Raw genomic sequence first — 27,523 nt, 5'->3', positions numbered from 1 at the left:
TCCGGTTCATTGAACGTTTGACTAAACTATGTGGATGTAACATATAATATTTGTATATATACATAATATATAATATAACAAAGAAATATTTCATGAATATTTCTTGAAGATTCATTTTCGTACATTTATGTCTATTATAAGCACAGCTAAATACACTAATATGTTTTCAAGTTTGATGGAATATCGTACAGTCTTCAGCCAGAGCAGGCTTTTTTTATTACTATGTTTAATTATGACATGAGGCTTTCTGCATTTCTAAGTGGACAAGTAGACGACATACCAGTGTTTTTTTTAACTACTTTATAAGTGCCTATTCCACTAACCTGGGCTTATCTCTCCAATAAAAAAATAATAATTAAAAAATGTTTGAATAGTATATTTAATTACAAAATTATAAAATATATTTTGATAGTCTCATCATTATAATTTATGAGAACTATAACTAGTATAACTGTTAAGATCTGTGGATACATCAAGCTCGTTTGCAATTACCTATTAGTAGCCACTTCACACTTCTAAAGTTTTGGGAAAATCAGTCTCAACAAAGTGATTAACGCACTCTGAGCTAACAAATAATGTATACTCAAAAATTCTTAAGGTAGATTGAAAATAATACACAAGTAAATATTTAAAAAAAACTCTTTTATTAATCATTATTTCGTTTAATTGAACAAAATAATACTTACATCACCGATTTTTCCATAATTATATATCGTATATTAGTACAATCTATTTTTATATCAAATATTATACATGCATAATTACAATTATTGAACTATGATATTATGTTTTACAATATTATAGTATTATTTATTTATTGAAAGCACGGACTGATAGCCCAGTGGTTACATTGCAAGAATGAATAATATAATATGATTACGTTCTATTATTTATATTTATATATATTCTATATTTTCTCTGATAGAAATATTAATAAATGTATAAAACAATTGACAATTACAAACAATTGAATCAATTATAACTTAACAGTAAAGTTAACACATTCAATAAGTTTTAATTTTGTTCTCAATGTTTACAAGTTTGAATAGGTACAAAGGTTGTAACAAATGCAGTCTGTAAACTATCGTTTCATACAAATTGTATTTAAGAACTTCGATGTTTCAAAATTCAACTAAAACCTTGGAGAAGCATAATAATATTTGAACAAGAGTAGTCGACTGTATACTGCAGAGGTCCTATTTTAATATAATATTACCTTATACATAAATAGGAATTATTGATGGTTGTACCACTTGTACAGGAAAACATGATGAACATAACCAATGATTTTATGGATTTATGTAAATCCAGACAAACAGATAGAACAGCTTTATATACTACTGCTCTTATTGAAGGTTCATAACCAAATTTATTATTACCAAAGCTACGGATGTTAATTCAATTTTGTATTTGTATTTGTATTACCAATGTTCCAAAATATTATTACCTAGCGCCTAGCTACTGTGATTACCCAGTCCTGTTTGTCACTCGGTTGCTCAATCAGACAAATTCGTAATGCAAATAACCGTTTCCACGAATAAAAAATTTGAAACCAACATTATTTTACTATGTGTGTATATAATATAATAGTATTTATATATACTGTCTGATGGTTTTCTTTTTATAGGAATAATGTTGCCATAAAAAAGCAAACGATTTTGAGTATTAAATTCCGATTAAACTGAATACATTATATATTTTCAGTTTTCCTAAACTTAAAATTCAGTTTAATTTAATTTTATGGCTGCAATTATGTCAAATTAAATTACGCTTGTTTCCAAAATATTGCCTATTTAATTTTATCGCGACTGCGATAATAACGACCGGATTCGGCGGAATATTTATATACTGTTTAGTAAATATATAGCGATTAGTCTAAAATCTAAATTAATTTTTGAAACATTAATGTAGGTAAATTAGCAATATGCAACGAACCGGGACAGTCTACAGGTTCTTAATATACGTATACCGATTTAGTCGTGTAATTAATATAATAATAATATTTTGACTGCGAGTTTAACTAATTCAAAAATATATAATAACAATCTCGATGTAATAATATGCTATAACTAATAGTAATACAGCACAAATATACCTATACTGTAGATTCACAATAATTACAAAACAATATACATGTGAATGCGAATAGTGTCAAACGCGTCACTATACTTTTTAAACCTACTTTTATATTCTAATAATATTACGATACTCAGGCACCTAATTGTAATTATAATAATTCTATTGCAGTTGACGTTTGACACGTTTACCGTGGGCAGATTCGTTTCGTACACGTTGGACGGATGTCCTGACGGGTACATGTCCATCAGAGAATCTCAATTGCCAGACACCGGCGGTCAGTGGTGCGGAAGTGCGTGGGGCTTTACGGTGTACTACAGCGAAACCCGGTCGATAAACCTGACTCTCACACTATCCAAACTCTCCGAACAGGTAAGAACCCCTATAAATCATTTACTATAAATACGAAAGTAGTGCGGAATCAAATTAAAACTTTCCTTTTTTATGAAAAACAGAAACATAACTTCGTGCTATAGACAGCGTATTAGCGGAAACTATAATATTATATTACATAGAGGCGTATGTCCTGCAGAAAACACTCGGGCGAAGATTTATTCGTTCCGTTATTCAAAGCGAACGCCTCCATAATATATTTAGTCGGACCGATCGCGATGTATAAATCGCCCTAATATTATTATGAATACATTAGCGTTGTACTGTACCGCTGTTAATTGTTTTAAATACAATAATACGTCATTGAAATGATATACTATTGTTACAGGGCATTGGTTACAATTTCGATTTCAAATTATCGTACAAATATTTAAAAAAGAGCGACGCACATCTCCGGTACGGAAATAGTACATTCCAGACGTGGCGAGGACAGATGATAACAGGAAGCTACTGCGACAGGATACTCGATCAGTGCGACCGTAAACTCTGCAGAGTCCAGTCGCCCAATTTCCCGGGCGCTTATCCCAGAAACGTCACTTGCTATTATAGGATAGAACAAAGAACGGCCCCGAAGTCTAAGCGCGCCCTGATCGTGGTCTGACAGCCGAATGCCCACAAAATTCATATTAAAGACCAAGTCATAAACTACGATCGAAGTCAACGCACACTCAGGTATGTCTGCGACACTATGTATCTATACAAAATCGTTCGTTAAAAACGGGTTTACTCTGATGCGTACAAAAAAAGTCGTCAAAAATAATAAACAATGATACACAGTTTCGCTTGAGCTTGTAATACGAGTATAGTAATAGTATAACATAATACGCCGAAACCCCCATAATTTTATAACAAACTTTCATTTCATAAAATGGTCTGTTTAATGAAATATTTATATAGGAACCAAACCTGCGAATAAGAATCAAATATATTTAATTATATTCAAAATATTTATCAATAGTACGTTTTTTTTTTTTTACTGCTCACTAGACTTTCATCAATATGTCAGTATCACTGTATGCTGTATGTGTTACAGTATATTATAATACAAACTGTATTGTTTAACTCTGTTGGAAACAAACAATCAAACGTATATAATACTATATGCATATATGCATTACAATTGTTGAAAAATTCCCAGTGAAAACTGGAGAGTTGATGCTACTCAATTGTATTCCTTTCTCACCACCTATAGTTTTTGAAGGAAGCATAAATTTGATCGGTCTTATTCATAAACATTAATTTAATTATTTATCCATGGTCTTATTGGCCCATTTTGATTAGGAGATCGAGATTCGATTCATTGATGTTAATTGTTTGTAGAAAGCAAGGCAGAAGTTTCGAAGACTATCCCAAACAAACATATAGATGGACTTTCTTTTATATGTTTACCTACAAAAATTATGTATGTACTATATTAGAATAATACTGTATTCATTTTGTATTAGAAAGGTATAAACGCTTCTTCAAAAAACAAAACCAACCAACCGACCAACAACAACACTTTAAAATACACATTTGAAAAAATATCTCACTCCGATATATTTTAATACAATTCTATACGAGCTCACACATTTATTTATTACATAAGGCGTCGTAAGAACCACGTATTAACTCGATATAATATAATATAATACACCATTTTAGCTCGCCAAAAAGTCTAACAATGAATAAGAGTCGAGCGAACTTAATAAATTAGACTAATGTATTTTTAATGGAACGTTTCTCGATTGTTGTTTAAGAGCAAATTCCATTATTCTCGGTCTCTATAATAATGTAAAAGTCACATTTAAATCTCGCATTGTTCCCCGAACAAATAACGCGGCATGCCAATTGAACGTGATCTAAGAAAAATAAAAATCATTTATACTTTTATAGTCGTTCGTTCGCCCAAACGGTTCTCACTCCGGTATATAGCATCGTCGTGTCTCGTGTTATTATTTTGTTTTTCACTTCCGTTTGACAGACATAAATCCTTCGGAAGACGTCGGAAAAACGCCATTTCGTCATGTTGGCGACGAACCTACGTAAATGATTCCGACCGATATCCCACAAACAACAAATAAACATTTCGGTCGATTACGCTCCAAAAACGCGCTCAGACCAAGTCGAGCAAACCTGGGAAACGAAATGGCGCGTGCAAATTAACAAAGACAAATCTACACGTGTAACGTCCGAAAACATTATAAAATGGCAAAAGTGTGTTGGCAATGTAACGCCGAATAATGGAGGTCCATTCTGGTCTGGGCTTATAGAAGAAAATGTCCGGTTTCCGGTGTCAGGCTGGGATATAATCTTTTTGTTTGTTTTGTGTGTACCATTGCAATATGGACAACCTTCACTTGTAATATGGGGTGACTGCTGCAGGCGTTTCATCAACTACCGTAATATTATAATACTTAAGTTCATTTGCGGTCATCGTGATTTATCGGAAGACTGCACATATAGGTATTGAAGCCCAAGGTATCGTTTAAAAAAAATATATGCACCAATACTACCCTACTTCAAATTTGAACACACATTCAAATCTCTACGTTTCGAATTTTTCTGTATTATGCTCTTATCGTGAACAGGTAACTGGCAGATAAGAAACATAAAATCAAATATTTCATGCAATGGTACATCAAAATAAAATCAGTATGACCATCGAAAAAACACATAATTTCTAGTAAAATAATATCAGTATATTAAAGTTTATACGGGACGTAAAGATATCATTGGGAATATTGTGGAACCTGTTATCTCTAAACATATGATTCCAAAAGTTATCTCTGATTCTGAATGTGTTAATGGCGATCTGACGGTCGTTTACCCAGCCACCAACAGTCGTGTAGATTTTCGTCGCATAATATTATAAGACCCCCATCATAATTTATCATAATATCTCGAGAGTATAATATGAAATACAAAATCGAAACATATTATTGTTTTTGAAATAATTTTTTTTTTTTAACGCTGATAGAGGTGGAAGTCGTTGCCGGACGACGATGATCAACATCAAACGTTTGTTGTGGGCGCCTGATCCGCGACGACTGTGAGTAAAGTCGGCAAACGTAGTTCCTATTATACCTAACCCGTTCAAATACTATACCATATACTATACCACGGTAAGCACCATGAGCGTTTTGATGTTCTTGAACAACGATGCGGACACGAGTTGGCCATCAGACGAGGCGATCAAGCGGTACAGATATCAGAACGCCGGTGACGGACGTGCTGTAAAAGTGTTCGACTACCGGACGGGTCCGCAATCGATTTTGGACGCCGCGGACAGAGAATTCCGGCTGTCGGAACACCACGGTCACGGCGTCCGGTTAGTGTTGACCGGTTACCGGGACCCGACGTTGGCCAGATGGCTGTATCGGGAACGAGGGTTGCCCGTGAACGTGGTGTTCTCGTCCACGAAAATCGCGGACGGAAGCGACTGGTCCGAATCGTTCTGGTCTGACGACGGCATCACCATGTCCGGATTTAACCGCTCAGTGGATATCGACGACGACGACGACCTGAACATAATCAGCCATGTGCTGCGATTCGTCAACGACCTGTCCTACGACTACCGGTGGTACGCTCGTAGCCTGCGAGACATACCCTCGGCGGCCGCAGCCGACTTGGACTGCGGGGACGGCGTGTACGCATCCATCATGGATACTTTCGGTGAAGGTGTCCAGGCATTCGAACCCGTTCTGGACGCCATCTTAGAACAGCTGTGCGGGGCGGCATGCGAAGACCTGGCGGGGACAGATGACGGCCGGTGGACGTTGGCGTCGGGTGTGGTCGAAGAAGGAGACAAGGCGGCCGAAGACGCAGCTCGCCTGGTGGCGTCCCGCATTGACTGCTCCTCTGAAGCTGCTGTCGATTACACACAACGGACGACACGGGTGGCCGCATCGTTCGCGTCCGCGTTTTGGCACAAACATTCTGAAATCGCGCCGTCGCACACCGACTGCATACTAACAGCGTGTTTGACCGAAAACCTTAGGGCCGTCGCCGACCCGGAACTCGCCGAGCTATCGGCCGAACAGTTTCAGATGTGCCTGAACGCCAAGTTTATCACCACCAGACGTTGGCGACTGACAGACGGCGACCCGTCTGTGACCGGGTCCACGGCAACCACCGGCCCGTCGTTGTTCCGGCCGGAAATTCGGCAACGCTGTGAACGGTTTTTGGCGGTGGATCACTTGCTGGACTTGATGGCCGCCGGAAATGACACCGATGACGACGCTGCCACCACCACCGGCAAGAGCTTAATGTGGAGTCACGTGGAACACTTAGAACCGCACGTCTTGCCCCAAAGGCTGGTGGACTACGCGTCGACACACTTTAGCTATGAAGTTCGATACTTCGCACTCGCCGACACGCTGGTATTCAGATTCACGGACGGCAGACGCGGACGTTTCGTCGAACAGAGACACGTGCACAAGTTTGCCGGGCCCAGAAATTTCAAAGAGTTCCATAAAGAGGCATTTCGGGCGATGGACTTTAAGACGTTAGTAACAGAAAATGATAATCCCGGGTTTAGCGTTCCATCCATCATTATACTGTTATTATATCTCGGTTGATATAGCTATGGCTACAGCGATGACCGTCCGTTAGCGGTGACCGATCCGAACGTGTTCCGGTACCGGGCATTCGGTCACGTTGACGCGTCAGACTCCACGGTACACTATATATCGGTTACCGGCGATACCAAAATTCGAGCTGAAGTGTACGAACTACTCGACGACGATGGCAGCGGAAGCGCGGTGACAGCGTGCGAGCAGCGGTACCGAATGAAATTGGAATGTGGCGAGTTTTGGGTGACTGTTCACAGTGTGGTGACGGTGACAAGTTGTGAACGGCAAACCGAGCTGACCGTGGGCCTGACCGACGGCACAGTGGTCGCGGTGACCCGGCTGCCCGGTGGCGGTTTCGAAGTGACCTCGAGGACGGCCGACGGCCTCGAGGACACCCACGGCCAGCGATACGAGTGGCCAGACGGCCGGTCTGTGTTTGAGTTTCTTGTCGACGTGGTCACCGTAATCGCGGCTGACGGCACTTGGACTTCCGCCGACTTTGGGCGAGCCGATCACTTTGTATGCGCGACGTACCTGACGGATGGCGCCAAAGTCCGAATGATGATGACCGGACCAGCCATACAGTTTTGTCACGACTCTGAGTTCGAAAATCCAGCAACCGATGACAAGTACTTGGTATGCCGCAGAGACCTGTCCGGTTATGAGTTCGTCGACCACCACAAACCGCTGAGAACTGTGTGCCAAGTGCGGGAGGGTCCCGATCAAGAGACGCCATGGCCAGTGACGGTGGTGAGAACGCTGACAAAAAACCGATTTGATGGCCGAATGGCCGAGCTGGTGAACAAGGCGCTGTCCGACCACCTGGTGACTGTCAAAACGTTAGCCGATCGGTTGAACGCTAGACTTCCGATCGACAATGACGACGGTGACGACGAATTCGACGAACTCGAACTCGAACTCGGTGGAGAATCCCCGCTCGTCTCTCATTCCTCCTTAAACATGTAATTACCCAATCATCATTATTTCAATTTCAATATTATTAAGTTTTCGGATGTCTATCTGAGCTGTTGAATTGTACATTGGTACATTTGTTCTCTGTTCGCTTGGTCATCGATTTGACAGTTAACTACGGTTTTTCGAAGGCTGCATTAAAAAATTCAAAAATGACTTAAGTACCTCTGTAATCGATTTTCAATTTATCTAAGTCTAAAATATATTATTATTCTAACACTTAAAAGTGTTTCAAAATATATACGTACCTGCGTTTTTATTATTTTCTAAAAAAACATATTATGTATAATGCGTATAATAAAATACTTTTAACAATGAAATAGTATTGTGAAATTGAATTTAAAAGTATAATATTATACAACAATAATAATTGTGTGTAGCTTGTCATTATTTACGTTTGAAATATTTCTACAATTCAAATGCAATAAAATAATGCATATCGATTTAATATTTATTAAAAAAAAATTACATCATGTTATGCATTACATTTTTTTATCCTCGTATATTGCATTTTTAGTAATTTTTTTCCAAATTGGCTTTGCTCTCTTTATTATAATCATAATAATAATAGTAATGACGCAGCTATTGTCAAACATTATTGATGCCCGTCGAAACAGTTTATTGGTTCATAAAATCGTTTTTGTCGTTATTGTTAATTTTTTGTAAACGCTTAATTAGCATAAATGAACTACTTAACAAGAAAGGTAAACAACTCGGTCGGCGTTATTTATGAACATTGCACTGAACGTTATTGTTAACCGACGAGGCCCCTTAATGACTGCTGAGGGAACGAGCGAAAACAAAGATTCTCGCATTAAAACGAATAAGGCGATTATATCATAAATCACGTCGATGGCCAAAGATTTCTCGGAAGTATAATTTTTCTTTCTCTCCGGATGGTGAAAACTTTGCAAATGTGTTTCAATAAAAATGTGTCCAAACACGACTTTTACCACTTTCTAATACATTTTTCCCTAGGATAACTAAAATGTTCGAATAAGCATTAATCTGACGCCTGGGACGTTTAAATCACTTTGTGTGTTGAAAAAAAGAATCATTAAATACAAAAAGCGTTTTGTGTTTCCTAAAGGTTTTCATTGTGTATATTTACTCGTTTAGAATTTTTCCACGGAAAATCGGAATAAGTTTTTGTAAAATCTTCTGAAACCTTACTAAGATCATCCTTATTATAAATTAATAAATTCAAGTAGATATTTATAATTAAATAAAACATTTTTTTTAAATTGTATTCTGTTTAAATAAAAAAAAAACAATAAGAGTTTATCATAAATAAAAGTCATACAAGAAAAAAAACCTGTCAATTGTTTTTTTGATCAATGTTTTGCTTGCACTTGTATCTTTATTTATCAGATGCGAAAGAAAGAAAACATAAGATATCGAAAACAAAGTTTTTAGTCTGTTAACTTATTGCTTTATTTAGTTATATTTTAAAAACGATTTATAATGGCCATATTTTATGTACGAGCTGTTATAGTACCTCCCAGGGACAATAAGTTACGTACATAAGTCATAACTTCAACATTTTTAGAAAATATAATTTTTGTGACACCAATATATATATATACGCGTGACCAGAGATACGGTGAACTAATAATATAACGTAAACAAAAACTTGTAATTTTATTAAAATATATATATATATATATTATATACTGTATTTAACTTAATACAAATGTATTTAATGTAACAGAGTTTTAAAATGTAAAAAAGTTATCACAAGACAATGTTATCAGAATGTTCGTGTGACAAGATAAAAGTTTAATACTTGTGTTAAGATTGAGTATAAAGATACAACGGCTATTATTACGATTTATATTCGTGGAGCTTTTTATTTTTCATTATAAGTTATAGGTAGGTGAGTAATAAATACAGGTGAAGCTCACAATGATATACAACCACGTCCGTTATTTGTATTTTTTTACTACAATGAACGACGCGCCTATATGTATGATGTGCTGTTATAGAAGTATTTTTCTGCGATGTTTAACCACTATTATTTTTATATATTTAGTAATAATAATACTTTAGACGGTAGCCTCCATTTTTCCCGAGAACCGAACGGCGAGATTCTGTTTCTATTTTAAGACGCAAGCAGTTTTGATTGAACAATGACGACCAAATAAAACGACGTCCACTTGAAAGTTTCCGAATTATTTAGTTGATTATGATGTAATATTAAAATACCGACGTAATTGGCACATTGTGACGAATATTAATAAAGTTTGTTTTTCAAAATTTTGAAGTTTAAATAATAACAATAACGACTATGGGTTTGCGATGGAAATAATAATAATAGTAATAATAATAACGAGCTGCACGAGCGTCGACGCGTACTATCTACACTCATATACCCCCTTATATCGATCTGAATGAAAAAATAAATTAGATAACAACAGAAATCGGCCAACATCATATTATTATTATACATATACTATCATAAACTGTTATTATTATTGTTGTTGTTGTTGTGGTGGTGGGTCCCGCGTGGATGGCGACAATGGCGTAATAAATTAACGTTTGTCGTTTCGCGTTAATCAACGCGTTTTGACATGCGACGTCGTGCGGCGTTACAGGGTGACTGCATTATTAGAACAATAATAATAATATATTCATCAATAAACAAGTGATTGTGTGTGTGTGTGTGTGTGTATAAATTGCACACTATACAGGATGATCCTTTGAACATGCTCGCCCTTTTTTATGCTTACAATATGCATATATTCGAATTTTGATTTTTGACATTTCTAAATACACTGGAATACAATATTTCTGAATACTTGCAACAATTTTTATAACACTTAAGGATAATCCCGTCAGAATTCAAATTTTTTTTTCAAATACGAATCCTTCTTTTTCGCTTTTATTAATTTGCAGTAAAAATGGCGGTTTCTCAATTGAAAAATAGAAGTTTGTATTGCCACAGGACACTCTTTATGTAGTGTAGATACAACAAATATCAGGAAATTGAGAGTACCCGAATCTAATCTTAAGGCACACTTGATAATTGTAAAAATCAGAATTCGAATAAATGTACTATTAAAAGAAAAAATGGGGTTGAGTAGACTTGAAAAATCACTCTGATTATGCACAAGGTATAACATTACTGTATCGAAACAATACAACCGAACCATTTGGATTTATTGGATTTCTTGATCTCCTGTGCCCCAGGGTTTGGGACCAGTGCAACGTGATTCAAGACTATTTGACTGTGTACGACGGGTCGTTGGCCACAGACCCCGTACTGGTGAGGCTGTGCGGCGGTGATGCGGTACCGGATATCGTCAGTTCCGGGCCCAATATGCTATTGGAATTCCACACTTCCGCGTTCGACAACCCGTTCCATCCGGTGCCGCTCAGCTACTTGCCAGGATTTGAATTGGACGTGGAGGTAATTATAGTTGTACACATATGTAATGTATATTATTTATCATATCGTTATATCGTTAATCATAATAAATTATCTTTATTACTACGACGCACGACTCAAATAACCCAAACAGTATTTTCCTCGTGTCATATTTATATTCTTTTTGTAAGTACCTGATTGAGATTTTTAATATCTTCAAACATAAATTCTTATTATAGTTTACGTTTGAAATAAGCTAGGCGTTAATAAATAATCAAATATTAAAATTTAATAAGAAAAATGTTTTCCCGTATGATTGCTACACTGTTATAAGTTGTTATTAATTTATATTAACTGATTTTGACTTTAAAAACTCCAGTGTTTCGTATTTAGTATTAATTGAAAAACCAAAAAACTATACATATGTAATAACACGCACATGATAAATGTACATTTATTTCTTTGTTAAAAACTATCATCATGTTTAATTATTAAAATGTACTGTATTGGGTACATATCTATTTGATTATTTTCAATGTATAATTGTATGCAAAAACCTTATACAAAAATGAAATACTGATGATTGGATTAGAAAAAAAAAATTTCTATTGTTATACTATAACATTGATGCGTGTTTCTTAACTTTTTATTGAACTATATTTTTTTAGTATCATTTGACAAATATTTTATGCATAACAACTCCGGCCACTCAATATTCCTATGTATATACATCTGACACAAGACCTGTTGTTCTGACCTTTCAGATACTATTCGTCGACAACAAGTCTCCCAGCTACGCCAAGAACACCAGCCAGTGTGAGTTTTTCATCAAGCCGTTCAACAACACCAACTGGGGCCTGTTGGACAGCCCCAGGCACTCGTTGCCACCAAACACGTCTTGCAAATACCACTTTCAGGGTTCTAGTCACCAGACAGTCTGGCTGTCTTTCATTAAGTACCATGCAGCCAGCACTGATCCAAACGCATATCACTTGAGCAACGAATGCAACGCCAGACTCCGAATTTGGGACAAAGTCATATCGACGAAAACCAAAAAGGTCAGATCATCGTTACCTAACCTCACCTGTATAACAGTAAATAATTTAACCTACAATATCCGTCTATGGGTGGAAGGGGGTGGGTATTTTTTAAACTTATAATTCATACACGCAGTGGCTTAGCCAGAAGGGTTTTGGAGATTTTCTTCCCTAATAACTGTATTATTTATATTATTTATACACGAAAACTATAAAAAAAAATGTATTAATTATTAAGTTAAATTTATACTTGACCCCCTCCCCATTTCACAATCACAGCTACACTCATAGTTTAAATCACACGGTTAAACCAAATTCATTGTATTCCTCGTAAATACTAGTTCCGGTATCGCTATAATATGTTGAATATGTTCTATATTTTTTTCTTATTTATATTCTATATATTTTTTATATTGTTTTCTATGAAAAATGATAGTTTATACTGATCATATTATTATAAAAACAATAGCTCTAGGTTTTGTTTGTTGATCATAGACCTATGTATCTTTCAGTTAAGTTAAGTATCTAATTTCGCTACAGTTATCTGCACTCAAACAACACTCCAACCCCATTCGGTGGGTACTTGTTGTACAGAGTTTTCTATTAATTCGGTTTCACGTTGTACAGTTAAATATTATTTTCATTGAAAAATACATAAATGTTCTGTATTACATTAAATCCTAAATAAAGTTATGTTAGTATTAATATAAGGTCCCATTTTATAGAACTTGGTTGGAACAAGTAAAAAAAAACGTTTATGAGATTTTTTATGGTATGTCATGCACAAAAGAAAATCTGTTTATAATAATGGTACTTTAACGCTTAACAACATAAGTTTCTTTTTAGATTAGCCTTTATTGGTATCCCCGTGGAGTTGCATGAATTTATACTTTATTATGCTCAAAATGTCGAATATATTCATTTAGTATTCGTTCTTGGACGTAGGACCTGGTTCTGTATAATATTTTATTCAGTTACCTCGAACAAGGGTCGGTATTTAAAATATTTTGTACCGTGTAGGTCCCCCTGATTTTGCTTCCAACACATCATATTTTAATAAAATAATTATTTCAACACGTCACGTGGGTATACTGCAGTATTGTATCACCATCCACCGTACCATAACCGATAGGTTTTTTCCATACAAAAGTCATGAAAATATGTTAGATATTTGCGTAGGAACCTTTATTTTTCAATCATGCATGTATGTTTTCGTTTAACTGAAAGTGAATTTAATCAATAATAAATAACTTAACATTTCATACGCAGGTATACGTATGCTATGTGGAGAAAACTACAGGGTATAAGGTTCGATTCTTCAATGCTTCCAAGTAGCTATAACTTTTCAACTCTTTAATGAAATTAGCACGTCTTATAAGCATATATCAGCACCATGCTAATGACTTAAATTTTCTTCTGAAAACATTTTGGTGAGCTGCAATACTAATTACTATATAATAAACACCAGATACCAATATTGTCATTTCAGTTGAATATATTATGGTAATTTAATTAAAAGTTTGTTACAATGATTTCAATAATATAATAATAATTATTGTAGTTGGAAATCTGTAAACACAGTATGATATATACATAAATATTTTTAAAAAAAAATACAATTCTCGAACATTATTATTTTTTTCCTAGGTTAGATTAGGTTAGGTTTTTTTACTGCGTATATGCGTGAGTCTTTAGATTATAATTTTATGATAAATAGTAATTAATAAGACATTTGCATATAAGTTTTCTATCAAAATAATGTATAAATTCATTACTCGTAAATAACTCACCCCTACCCCTCAGAATTGAGCTTAAGAAATAACATACCATACAATAAACAATATTATTCAACGAAAACATATCCAAAGGACCATTGATAAATACTTGATAGTAGCTGCTGATTTAAATACACCTATAATGGGTAAATGGAATAATAACAATAGATAATTTAATTAATTTAATGACAACAAAACAAAACATTAAAGACAATGTTACCTCTTGTGTGTAGACCAAATTATTTTTATAAAATCAACAATGGCATTGGTAACCGTGTCACGATTGGTAAATGGGCACATAAAAGATATTCTATATATTTCCATATACATCATATATAGAAACCTAAAACGATCGAACAATGTAGGTAGATATACTAATAACAATAATAATATCGATTTTACACTGTGGGGTATTTCAAAAATAAATATTAATATTTCAAAAGCACATAAACTAAAATTTAATGACAAAATCGATTGTCAACTGAAGGAATAAAAAAATCTATTATATAAAATCTATCTAAAAAAACAAAAAACCATTATTTTTTTTTAAAAACGTAATATGTAGGTACAACATATTATTATTATATTATATAATTTTAAAGATAAAAATCAACATTATTTAATAGAGTTTTAGAAAAACCAACCATCTTATTAAACCATTATTTTGCATAATTTTCAAAATTATCATTTCTACATAAATTATAGTCTATTAGCTTCATACGGAATTGCCATAGTTAATAAAAGTCAATAAAATTGTGTGTAGGTTATTGTGTTAATATGCCAGTCGGCCGGCGAGTTGTATAGGCAATTTTGATACATCTGCGTATAGATGACCGTCGAACTAAGTCCCACGCTGTTACATCGACAGATGAATATCATAATGCAATATGTATGTTTTTACGATAACGTATCACAACTCGAAAGATGTGTCGGCCCGTAAACGACTTTGCAGCTTAATATCGAAAATCTACAACTGGGAATTCTTGGACTTATCAGAGGATATTTTGATTACAGTTGCTAATAAGTCATTTCGACGATGAGCAAATTGTAATACATATAGCGTATAATAATTATTACGATAATTATTATCACATACTAAGGAGAAGTATTAATCAAATCACCGTTTTAGTAGGATATATCGTGTATCTCGATAAAAGAAAACCATTTCGTTGTATCCGAGTATGAATATATTTTTATTCGTGGGTATTAAAAAAAAAATAATAATAGTAATAATGTACTTTAAATATCGCGCGGCTCCATACAATAATACTTAGTTTTGATTTTTTATTCCACAGTCCGAAAAGGTACTGATGGGAGAGTTCTGCAAGGAGCAAGACCTACCGCGGCTTTGCGACCACGCGTTACTGGGAAACGACACCAGGCACGTGCGGCCGTGCGCAGCCAAGGAGTCGTACACGTCGTCGGCCGACGAGCTGACGGTGGAGATATACCTGAAGCAGGGCTCGGTTCTGTTCCCGCTCCAGTTCCTGTTGCGGTACGAGTTCGTGGACCAGTCGGCGGAGCGGCGGCAGGAGCCCGGTGACGCGGGCCCGGCGGCGTGCAGCCGGACGTTTGCCTCCGGTTCAGGGTACTTCGGGTCGCCGAAGAACGTGTTCTTCTACGGACGGGGTGGCCGCAGGAACCTGACATGCGTGTTCCGGTTCGTGCCCGGGTCACCTGAAGAACGGGTCAAGGTGACCGTGTCCCGGATTCACTCGGTCAGCACGGCGTGTGTGACGGAGACGGACGCCCGGACGGACCGATCTCGGTGCGTGTATGGGGGCGGCAGCGGTGTGGACGCGGGCTCGGATGGCGTTGGCGGGTCCAGGGATGACGCGACTCACGCCCGGGTGACGATCACGCACTATCCATGGCCCGACATCGAGCTTCCGGTGGGGTGCGCGTGCTCCGGGCTACGTGAACCGTTCACGTTCGAATCGTATCCAGGGGCGGCGGTCCGCGTCGAGTTCGCCGTCCGCGACATGAACGTGACACAGGACCACCGGGACTTTGGGTTCTCGGCCGAGTACGCGTTCGTCAAGGCGCCGCTGTCGGACAAGAATGCATGCCGAGACGCCCGCAAGCAACGGCACCTCCGCGGCCCGGGAGGCTTCATCGACCTGATCGGCGTCGCGTCGGCCGGTGGCCGACAACCGGCCCCGAGCGCGTGCGCTGACTTTCCGTGGCTCATCGGTCCGGCCACGGCCGACAGCAGCATGTTGCGCACCGGCGGCTTCGTGTACATGAAGTTGCGTGGCTACGAGATCCAGCGGTGGCGCACCAACTCGTTCATGTGCCCGACCCGGAACCGGGTGGTGGTGTACACCGGGGCGGGCGACGGGCCCAAAATCGCCAGGGTCATTTGCCCGTACGACACAGAGGCCAGCTATAATGCGCTCCGCGGCTCGTACGAGGCGTTCTCGCCCGGCTGGGCCGAACCGCTAACCGGCGCCCAGCAGCTGCAGCCCAATTCAAAAACGGTGGCCGTCGAGTTCCTGAACCGAGAGTACGGCGCGTACGCTGTCACATGGATGGAGGTTTCCAAGATGCCACGCATCATGCCGTCCACCAACGTGTACGCCATGTCGTCAAACGTCCACCCAGAATGCGCATACAGGTCAGTTTCGTTTTTTAGTTTTTATTTTTGTTTCTCGACGTATAAATAATACTATAACGAATACAAATTTCTTTCACAATTGATTCACACTTGGGACTAACCACGACAAAAAAGATGTAGTTGCTGCGGTCAAAATTTGTTTGCTTTAATCCAATTTATTAACCTACTATGAATTTAATACCATAGAATTAACTATATAGTAAGACGGGTTTATACAAGTTAAAATAATATTACGATTTATTAATTTTCTATTTTTTATTATAATATTATTAGATACACCACGTCTTTTGTTCAGTACACAAATTTATGCATTTCATCTTAGCTCTGCGTATAGTAACTAACGGGTAGATATTGGTTTATTATTGTTCATATATTATGGACACATTTACGAGTCGACAGAACTTACACACGTAACCGTTAACATGTTTCATGCGGGCACTGACCAAACCCCGTAATACCTATTACATACGCACATAAGGCCTAACCACGGTTCCCGAGCATTTCGATTGATTACTTTGATGTATTATTATCATAATATCATTATATTATTACGTTCGGCAACAATGGCCGCCCGGCAAATTCGCTTCGATTTGTGCACACGGTAATCGATTAAAAAAATATTAACATAGTAATAAACCCGCACTGTACGTACACAATATATATGTATACAGAGTATATGCGCGTTGTGTTTAAAATTAATTACTATTCCCCACTACACCGCCCATCACTCGGATTAGATGTGAATTTATTGTGTAATAATAATGCGATTATGCAAATGAAACGCCGTAATAGAATTTTTTTTTGCTTTACAATATTACTATGCATAAAAGTATTCCAAGTATAATTTATAAAAAAAAAAATAAAATAAAAGAGCTGTGACCTTAATGTTGTAAGTTTATATTATTTAAAGCAATTTCAGTAATACTATCATGTTCAACGAAATATAATCATCTCGTGGAAAAAATAAAGTATAAGGGGTTAACTTGTGACTTTTATCTAACTTATTTATAATAATTATGTCTGTAAGTACTTACGATTCCAAGTCATTAAAATTAAATTTTCCACTATCCTCATTTTAAGTTACTTTTAACCTTTAAATTATATATTTGTTTATTAACTTTATACACTCTCATTACACTTTATCTCCTTCCAAAATATAATCATGTAAACTTTTATACTACACATAGGTATATTAATTTGTTTACCTACTGAAGATGAAACGTTTTCACCCAGGTTTTTTCACCGAAAAAAGTTGTGCACATGGTTTTTTAGAGATAGCAGAACCAATTTTCTGAAAATAATAGTTATAGTCACATATTTTATCTTCCCAAAAGTCGACTTACAATTTTTATAAAAAAAAATAAAAACCTCTTTTCAAAAATAATTTAACACATTTTAAAACAAACAAAATATTCTTTTACGATAAAAAAACAACAATGAAATAAAACATTGCTCATAAATATAAATAGTGTACCGGTTCGTTATCTTGATTATTCATTCATAAATCTACCTCATACGTTGTTCGAGTATACAATATTCATTCCAAAATATTTTTGGAGTTGATGCGTATTGAGTATCCTATTACCTACCTAACTATATTGTACAATCATTGTTACCATCGATTTGTTTCAATTAAAAATAACTTACAGTAAATGTATATGACTCCTAAAATAATGTCATTTTGTACTCATTTTTTGTCTTATGGCCCTAGTTTTTCAACATTTCGCTATAACTAAGGTAAATAGTAGTTGTAAATAACACGTTCTCCGTACCTATTGAGATTCCACTGAAAATTAAACATTTTCACCGTAATTCTAATTAAATTGACGTAAATGAACGAATTGATATAATATCCTCAATCATAATTGTATGGGTCATCGATACGGTAGTAGTCGCTAATAGTGCTCAAGTCGACAAACACACACTAAAATTCGTAAATTCATGTTTATATTTTTTAAAGCCGAATTTACACTAGAATTTAATTGATCATAGTAGTAGAGTATTATTATTGTTATTATTATTATTATTATTATTATTATTATTATTATATTATTAAAGTACCTACACTGTGTCCTTGAGATTGTGAATTAACATTGCATTTTATTAGCATACGTATTTAAATAAATATAGAAAAAACAATCAAATAGGAAAAACTAAGATTTACTCACCACCTACGTACACTTTTTATTTTAATTATTATTTTACTAATTGTATTTTTCTAATTGAGTGGATTCTTATTGAGTATAACTTTAATTAAAAGGTATGTGTTTAAATTATGCATGTTCTATATCCAATTTAGTATATAATGACTCTCTCCGACCAACACAATACCCACAACTTGTACATATATTATAATGATTAATTTCGAACTTACTAAAATAATCACAACGCTAACAAAAACGTTTGTTTTCAGTTTCCCATTCGTAAATTAAGTATAGATAGGAGTATTATGATGTACAATATTTAAATAGTTTTCATTATTTATTGAATACTTAAATCTAATATATGAATGTATTAATATAGTGGCTATCATTTTGGTTTGTAGCGATTGTGAATTATAAATAGTTTCAAAACTTATCATTATATAAATTTTAACTTTTTTTGCTAAAGAAGGTAGTTTAGAGATTTGTTTCAATTCAGAATATTTCATTCAATATTTCTTATATCACTTATGGACCGGTGTAAAAATCAAAAATATTCTATTTTATAACTCTTAAAATCACAATATGGTTTCAGGAAGAATTATAAATTTACTATTGATGATATTATATTTATTGTATGTGAAATATTGATTGCATTTGATTTTGTATCTCATAATTTTAATTTTTTGCAAATTTTTTACTTCCAACTTCTTTGACAATAAGAACCAATTAATTTATATTTAAACAAAAAACGCGTGTCTTAATATTCTAACATAACTACATATTATAAAAATATAATTATGTATAATTAGTAAATATGTAAATGTTTAATTGAAAGTCCAATAAGATTCTTTAAATAAATATCTCATATAATCATACATCAGGTATTATAATTTTTTTTATAATTGTAGTGAATATTATATAAATATAAATAAGAAATAATTGAAGTACCTACCGAATGAAAACGGATCCTTATTCAAAATTATAATATATGTATACATTTATGAATATTTTGGCTATAAGTAACCAAAGTATCACAAGAAAAAATTTCAATGAAGGATAGTAATGAAGTAATATGAACTCGAAATCAAATAAAAAACCAACTGACACTGTTTCTTAATTTTTCCTCGGTAAAAGAAATAAAATATGCAAGACAAAATGCAAGAAAAAAAATGCTGAATAATACTAAATGATAAAAGTTATCAAAAATTCTACTTTATGTAAATAGTTATTGGTGACCATTATAATTTAATTTGAGCTGTAACCATAATTTGGAACAAAGCTGCAAAAAAAAGTTTACCTAAAGTATAACAAAATGTACTTAATGATTTATTAAAAAGAACGTAAAAAAAAATCGAAGAAAGAATAATGGGCTGGGGCGATGAATATAAAATTTTCTTGAATTATATATTCAGAAATAAATTAATTTGCACTTTTTTATATCATTTCTGTAATTATTATTATTATTATTTCGGATTATAGCAATTGTTATAATATAAAAGTTGAAAAATAAAATGGATTCGATTCACATTGAAGTATTGAAACAAATTGTTTATGAATTAACTACCTATTTCAAATTCTGACATAAAAGGATTAAAATTACTATCAAAATTTAGCAGTATCAAAAATCACATAAAAATGTGATTTTAATTAAACTCAAATACCAGGGTATTTGCGTATTGATTAAAACAATAATAAATTATTGTGCTAGGCTATGAAGAATTAACTTTTTGAAAACATTATAAAATATTGTATGTTTTGCTGATTATAAATAATTTAAATAAAACAAAAATATTATTATAATTCAACTAAATTGACGGTATACAGTGAGAACTGAGTAGTGGAGAGTACGTTTTTTTATTCTTGACATCGGATAACCCGTTTTAATGAACGTTGGTCGATGTCAGATAGAAAACCATTTTTTCTTTCCATTTCCTCATTAAACTTTAATAATTGAAGAGTAAATCTTCATTGTACTTACAAACAATATACATTATTTTTATGTCAGTAAAGTGTGTTAGCAGAAAATTCAAACTTCTGGTTTTCTCAGCTATATGCTTATATACATATTATGTAGCTGTTTATGAATTCGGTAAAATTCGTAATAAAATCGATCTGTTCGGACAACAATTCGGATAATCCAGCGCAAAAAGAACTAAATATTTGTACAGTTCTCAAACGACGATAACACCATTTTTACTCGGAACAAATGCGAAAAATTCCAAGAGTATATATATTTTTCCATCAAGTTGACAAGAATTTCCAAATTCTTCGGCGTTAAAAAAAAAATCGAAAACCACAAAAACCCTCAATCGTTTATTTCTATCGTGTATACGGAGCAAATTAAATAAATTTAACAATATATAAATATTTAATCACAAATTTTAATTTTACTGAAGACCTTCAAAATATAAAAACGTTATTTCCCGTTTTATATTAAAATTACGTATGTTTATAACTAAATATTATAATATACAATTCGTTTACATAATAGGTATTTGATATTCGTTATTTATAAGTGTGATAAGTGATAACTTACATCATATTAATTATTAGACCTGTCATAATTTTAAATCTTAATAATAGTCTTATAATAGTCAAGTTCTCAGAGTGTAAATGATTTCAGTATGCCTGTACAAAATGAACAGAAATTATTATATTTTATATTTTTATTTAAAACAATCACGTAGTTTACAATTGATTTTGATTTCAAGAATAATTAACAATACGTCATACTTTGCGAATCTACTTTTAATTAAAAATATTTGTTTATGCTTTTATAAATGTTTTATTTGGTAATCGGCCGGGACCATAATAATACAGCAGTAAAACCCTGTGTCCAATAAAAAGTGAGAGTTAAATTTGTGTTTTTATATACATCGATTATGAATACACGGTTTATTATTATATTTATAATATATGTAAAAACTACACACCAATGTACCAATCACGTTTCCAAGTAACTAAATACATTATTCGGCTTTTGACCATCAAAATAAAACCGTGTACACGTTTACGCTATAAAGCACAACCACCACGTTCAATATATGTAGGTTTTCTCATATTATACCTAATACATAATCGAAAAGGATTGAAAGTCCAATAAGATTCTTTAAATAAATATCCCCTATAGTCTGCAGTAGGTTTTATCATTTTTTTATTTTGATTAACTATTTAAAGAATATTATTATTTTGAATGCTTGTATAAAACTATGTACCTACGTACCTATCACGTTTCCAAGTTATTAAAAATATCTTTCGATTTTTAACCGTTAGAATAAAAACTTGTTGACACTTTTATGCTAAATAGTACAAGCCACCTTCAATTTATGTAGGTTTTATTATATACCCCTAAGGGCTAAGACTAATTTATAATTGAGTAAATCATCTCAAAAAAAAAATACTACCATACAGCGATCCGAACTTTAGACCTATAAAATATTAACTGTTAGGTGTCGCGTTGTGTGTGTTCACAGGTGCCCGGAACTGAACGCGTGCATCAGCTCGCAGTTCTGGTGTGACGGTGAGACGCACTGCCCGATGGGCTTCGATGAGGACCCAGCCAACTGCGCGGGCCGGAACGGAGTGAACCTGATGTACGTTTGTGTGCTGGGTGGCACAGCGGCGGTGCTGTTCACGGTCACCGTCGTGGCGGCTGTGGTGTGCCTGCGGTGCAAGGCCAACAGGTCGCGGCGAGCCGAGGACGGCCGGCGGCGGGCGTCCCAAAAGAGCTCGGCCGCCGTCGACCCGATGATGTGCGCGGTCGACCGGGCGCACTACGACAAGCGGTTCCTGGAACAAAACGGCGGTGGCGGCGTCGTCGGGAACTCACTGGGCAAGCGGTACCCGTCGTCTTCGGACGACCTGTACCTGGAGTGCAAGCAGGACAGCATGTGTTGACGAAAAGACGGCGACGACAGCGTCGACATGGACGGCGACGATGACGGCGGCGCCGAACGCCTTCGAGTCGAGACGACCGTCTGAACCACTCAAAACCACCCAACCTCGGTCGGGTTTGGTATGAACCGCGTTCGTCGTGCAAACATATTTTGCGTCGACCCGAACGGTGGATGGTCTAAACTAGACGAGGCGGACATAGCATTATGGTACGCTACGTTTCGTTTCGTTTTTTCAGTCATCTTGTACATAATATAAGGTAGATAAATCGTTTTTAAGAATAACTGTGCACGTCTGCGAACGCTTTCGGATTGAATAATATCGATCATCGGAATGTCAGTATAATTCTATAATTGTTATACTCTCTGCACACACTTCCCCGAACGTGCTTATCCGATCGTGTGATGTCGACCGTGCGAGTTTACCGTTACCACTACCCCCAACCACTGACCTTTGTTATGATAACCGTTTCTACTGAATTCGATAATACCGTAGCCGTATGTCTGCCGAACACCGTTTACAGAGATTTAATATTATAATACATAATATATCGTCGGCAGACACCTCTCGCTGTATCTAACTATATATTATTATTATTATTGTCATCATTGCCGTCATCTTACAGGTATTTACCGGCGTTTACCATGGTATACTACGCGTGTGCCGGTTCGGAATACTGTTTTAAATAAACCCTTTACGCGGTATGCGATGCATACCGCCAGACCGCAGGAATCCGACTTGTGCATATCTACACGTCACCCCTCACCGCTCTCGCCGAATTGTTATCGTTTGTATTTTTGCCGTTTGTAATATTTACCTTTACTTTCACCGCCCGCAGACGCGCACACGAGTGTATATACAGGGCGTTTCAGAAAAGAGTGTACCTACGAAAAAATTGACTTTATCACATTAGAATATTATGATAATCAGCAAACGCTCGTTGAAGTGTCCAAGACTTGGTTAGGCACCCGCCTTTACAAATCTTTAAAGAGGTCACGTGACTTGTAGCGAGAGATCGTCGGTTTAGTATAATTGTTGATGTGGGTGACGGGTGTATTGGACAATACTGGTCGCCTCTGTCAACTCTCGCATTCGCCACGTTACTGTAGGGCCGTGGTTGTTTGTCACGTTTATTTGTTCTGACGAAATTCTTAACTGTGCCTGCCATAATTAATAACTAACCACCGTGCAGAAATCGTCACGATACGATAAAAATGCCGCCTGAGATAAATCATATCGATCTAATCAGCCCGAATAAGTCTGCTCTGCTTACTTCAAATAATTCAAATTAGGAGCATCTCGCCAGTGTCAAACATGAACATTTGGGTGATCAAAGTTTAGTTGATCTGTATTTATAGCCGTTAACAGATATCACTATTTCAAAAATAATGTATTACAATATCGTATAAGTCATTTGATTTTCAAATACTATAAATATAGTTTTATTATGGCGATAAAAATGAATTTATGATAAATACAGGCTATAGGCACTCTGATCTGAAACGTCCTATCGTTAAACGTTACGGTGAAATGTAAAAACCTAAGTTATTACTATTATTGCCCGTTTCAAAGACAAAATCTAATTAAACTTTTATGACGTTTATAAAAATTGGCAAGTCTCCTTTAGGACCTTGCGGTGCAACAATTTTGAATTTTGATGTTAAGTTTGGTTTTAATATAATTTTATATTTTTAATTCTTGTGTCATTAAGTACATCGTATGGCACGACGTTAACGATATTATGGTATTCCTTACACGGGAAGCGATAGGAGAATTCTGTCTCTCGTGATAGATTAAATATATGCTATAGGTACAGCGTGTATACCGATAATATTTAGTTCTTACCATTTATTTAGTAGGGGATATTTTTCCAGGCTTTGGTGGATAAATCCGTTTGAATATTGATAGACATGCCAAAGTATATATTACCTAACCTCGAGCAACAACACAAACTTGCCAAGAATGTAAAATATTGTAAATCCCCCGTCGTATATTTAAATAATAAAGTATATTTTGATACAAAATATTCTAAATAGCATGTCTGTTTTGTAAATGATTGTTATTCAAAAACCGTCTATAAGGCGTTTAGTTACTTTGTTACGCAATGTGAATAATTATTTTAAATCAAAAATAATATTTAAGTTTTTCATAATTACTCTTGAAAAAAAAATATATAACTATTTACGAATAGCATAAAAAAAACCGACGAACGCTATTGTTACATCGATCCTATATTTAATTAAATTTTCTCAAAAAGTTATTTTAATTTAATTTTTGATTAGTCTCAAAATAACATGAAAAATAAATCCCATAATCTTTAATTGGGTCATTACATAACTGTATAATTGTGTGATCTCGTGTATTCTTATAACCTAAAAGTCAAGAGACTCAAAATGACTGAATAATTCATTCATACGTTTATTAATCTATTGAATACTATGAATTTGTTGTTAATAATTGTTACCTATGTTTAAATATTATATTTATTATTTAACGTCATTGCGGAAAAAAATATACATAAAATCCCCGAACAAAAAGGTTGTGTTAGTTCATTGCGGAAATCGAATATTTACTAAAAACGTAGAAAAATTATGTTACTATTGTCTGGAAATGTATTAATATATCATAACAAATGATAAATTTTAAAAAAAAAATTAAAATAAGGGGTTTTTTAAACTCAATAGTTTACTTGCCTGAATCTTAAAAATAAAATACATTTTCTGACTCTCATTTTACAATATTTATACACGTATTTTAAATACTACATTATACATTATTATACTATACATTATATACTCGTATATAATTATGAAATATGAACCAATAATATATTTTCAATTTCCTGTTGTATTATCAAACTTTTATGACTGTATCAAATAAATCTAAAATAATATTGAAACGTCTTTGGATTTTGTAAAAAAAATATTAAGTGCTTATAATAAGGTTACAAAACTATCTATAAAATTCAACGTGTATTCGCTTACCGCTCCTTGTGTTTGCAATAATTATAAGATTAATACAATTTGTTTATACAATATTAAAATATAAAAAAATTATTATAATTAATACTATCTTCCTAAGTTATTATTTTCGTCAGACTTTCTAAACCTACCTTTTTTAACTGTATAAAGCCATGTTTGTATAATCTTTTGTGCCACTTTGATGTTACCATATTATATTATTATAATAGTTATTAAAGAAAACAATACTATTTTGTTTTTTAAGCTATATACTCACTATTATTATTCTCGACCTTTGTAAATACGGACATGTGCTCATTATAAATAAACGGTAAAATTGAAATGTACTTGTTTTATTATTCAAAGCCATCGGGCTACTGTAATGGTAATAACTGCAATTTATCATAAATAAATGCAATTGGTAATACTAAATACGCAGTATTATGTACGATATTGTATAATATGTTATACTTAATAAGTTTTGAATGTTAATTTTTATGTGCATTTGCAATTTTATATAGTATGTTAATTATTCTAAAAAACTATATTGTATATAAACCTATTCCTTATCCTTAAAAAAAGACTTTATAAAACATATTCCTATTTGAATTTATTCACATTAATCGGATGGAAAGAAAATAATATTGAAACAACAAAATATTATATTATAATATTTGTTTTTCAACAATTGTATTGAAAACGATATTCTCATATTTCGAGAAAATCGCCGACCCGAGTAGTAAGTTCCATATTTCATGATTTAATACCCATTATATATTATCTTACCGGAATAAATATGTATTATTCACTAGCCCCCAGCAAAGAGGTTCCGGTTGCCTTTGCAAGGCACATTATTGAAATCTATGGTTTTAAGAAAAAATATCTTTAGTACGGTGGAAATAAATTATAGGATTCCATTTCATTAATTGCGTAAGCAAAATTACATTTAATTCAAGTTTCAAGTTTAATTTCCACATTTTAAATCACTTAGGTAAACATTATACAACTGACATTTAAAAATGTATCTTAAAATATGAAATATGAATAGTATTACACTTATTATGAAAATCATTTACTAGTATCTATAATTACCCTTTACATCTATGGCTATGAACCTATGATGGCTCTAAAGAAAATTCGGCCGTTTAAAACTACAACCAGTCATAGTGTTTGGATCAAGAAATATCACCAAACTCCGTCACGCAAACAAGATAAATAATACGAGGTAAGGATTTGTATTATTATTTTTGAGATTTGCTTGATTCCTACCTTTGGAGTCTCTTAAGAAAACGTGATGCCTGAATGTCCGTCTCACAAACGGTGTACAACATACCAAATTTCAGTTCAGAAGAATTCATTTTTTGTTTTTGATTTTATTATTACAATAAATTGGTGTTTTATCAAATTTATAGTTAATATCATTAACTAAGAGTTCTCTAGTTGTTTTCCTGTAAATATTTTCAAGCAAGTTACAATTGGTAAAAATTTAAAATATTCAAAAAATAAAAAAATGCTCATAATTAGCTTTAAAATAACGAATACAACTTAAGAGGGAACACAAATAATAATATCCTTACTTTTAAATTTGATATTTTGATGATAGATAAATTTACTGTAATATTAAAACCAACAACACAAAGTGTCAAAATGGATTCTTCTGAACGCACATTTGTTTTATGCTGTAAGTCTGTACAACGGAGATGCATGTACATGCGAGCATCTGGTCCTTTTCTTG

General features: G+C 34.4%; 2 protein-coding genes across 2 annotated transcripts in view; both read left to right on the top strand.

The window, feature by feature from the left end:
• Positions 1-24,918, top strand: part of LOC111041968 — a 335,050-nt gene extending 310,132 nt beyond the window's left edge. The window contains 6 exon segments of the mRNA XM_022326436.1: positions 2,248-2,448; positions 2,798-3,141; positions 11,184-11,403; positions 12,126-12,419; positions 15,469-16,790; positions 22,408-24,918. Of these exon segments, the coding sequence (XP_022182128.1) occupies positions 2,248-2,448; positions 2,798-3,141; positions 11,184-11,403; positions 12,126-12,419; positions 15,469-16,790; positions 22,408-22,831 (2,805 nt within the window). The 3' untranslated portion in view covers positions 22,832-24,918.
• On the top strand, positions 5,416-8,138 carry LOC111041969. Its single transcript, XM_022326437.1, has 2 exons — positions 5,416-6,955; positions 7,034-8,138. Exons 1-2 carry the CDS (start codon positions 5,583-5,585, stop codon positions 7,986-7,988), a joined length of 2,328 nt encoding a protein of 775 aa, XP_022182129.1. The 5' UTR covers positions 5,416-5,582; the 3' UTR covers positions 7,989-8,138.
• Positions 24,919-27,523: the final 2,605 nt, after the last annotated feature.

This window comes from Myzus persicae, unplaced genomic scaffold (assembly GCF_001856785.1).
Source record: "Myzus persicae strain clone G006 unplaced genomic scaffold, MPER_G0061.0, whole genome shotgun sequence".
Classification (NCBI taxonomy): domain Eukaryota; kingdom Metazoa; phylum Arthropoda; class Insecta; order Hemiptera; family Aphididae; genus Myzus; species Myzus persicae.
The sequence above is the reverse complement of the archived record's forward strand: the minus strand, read 5'-3'. Positions and strand labels throughout refer to the sequence as shown.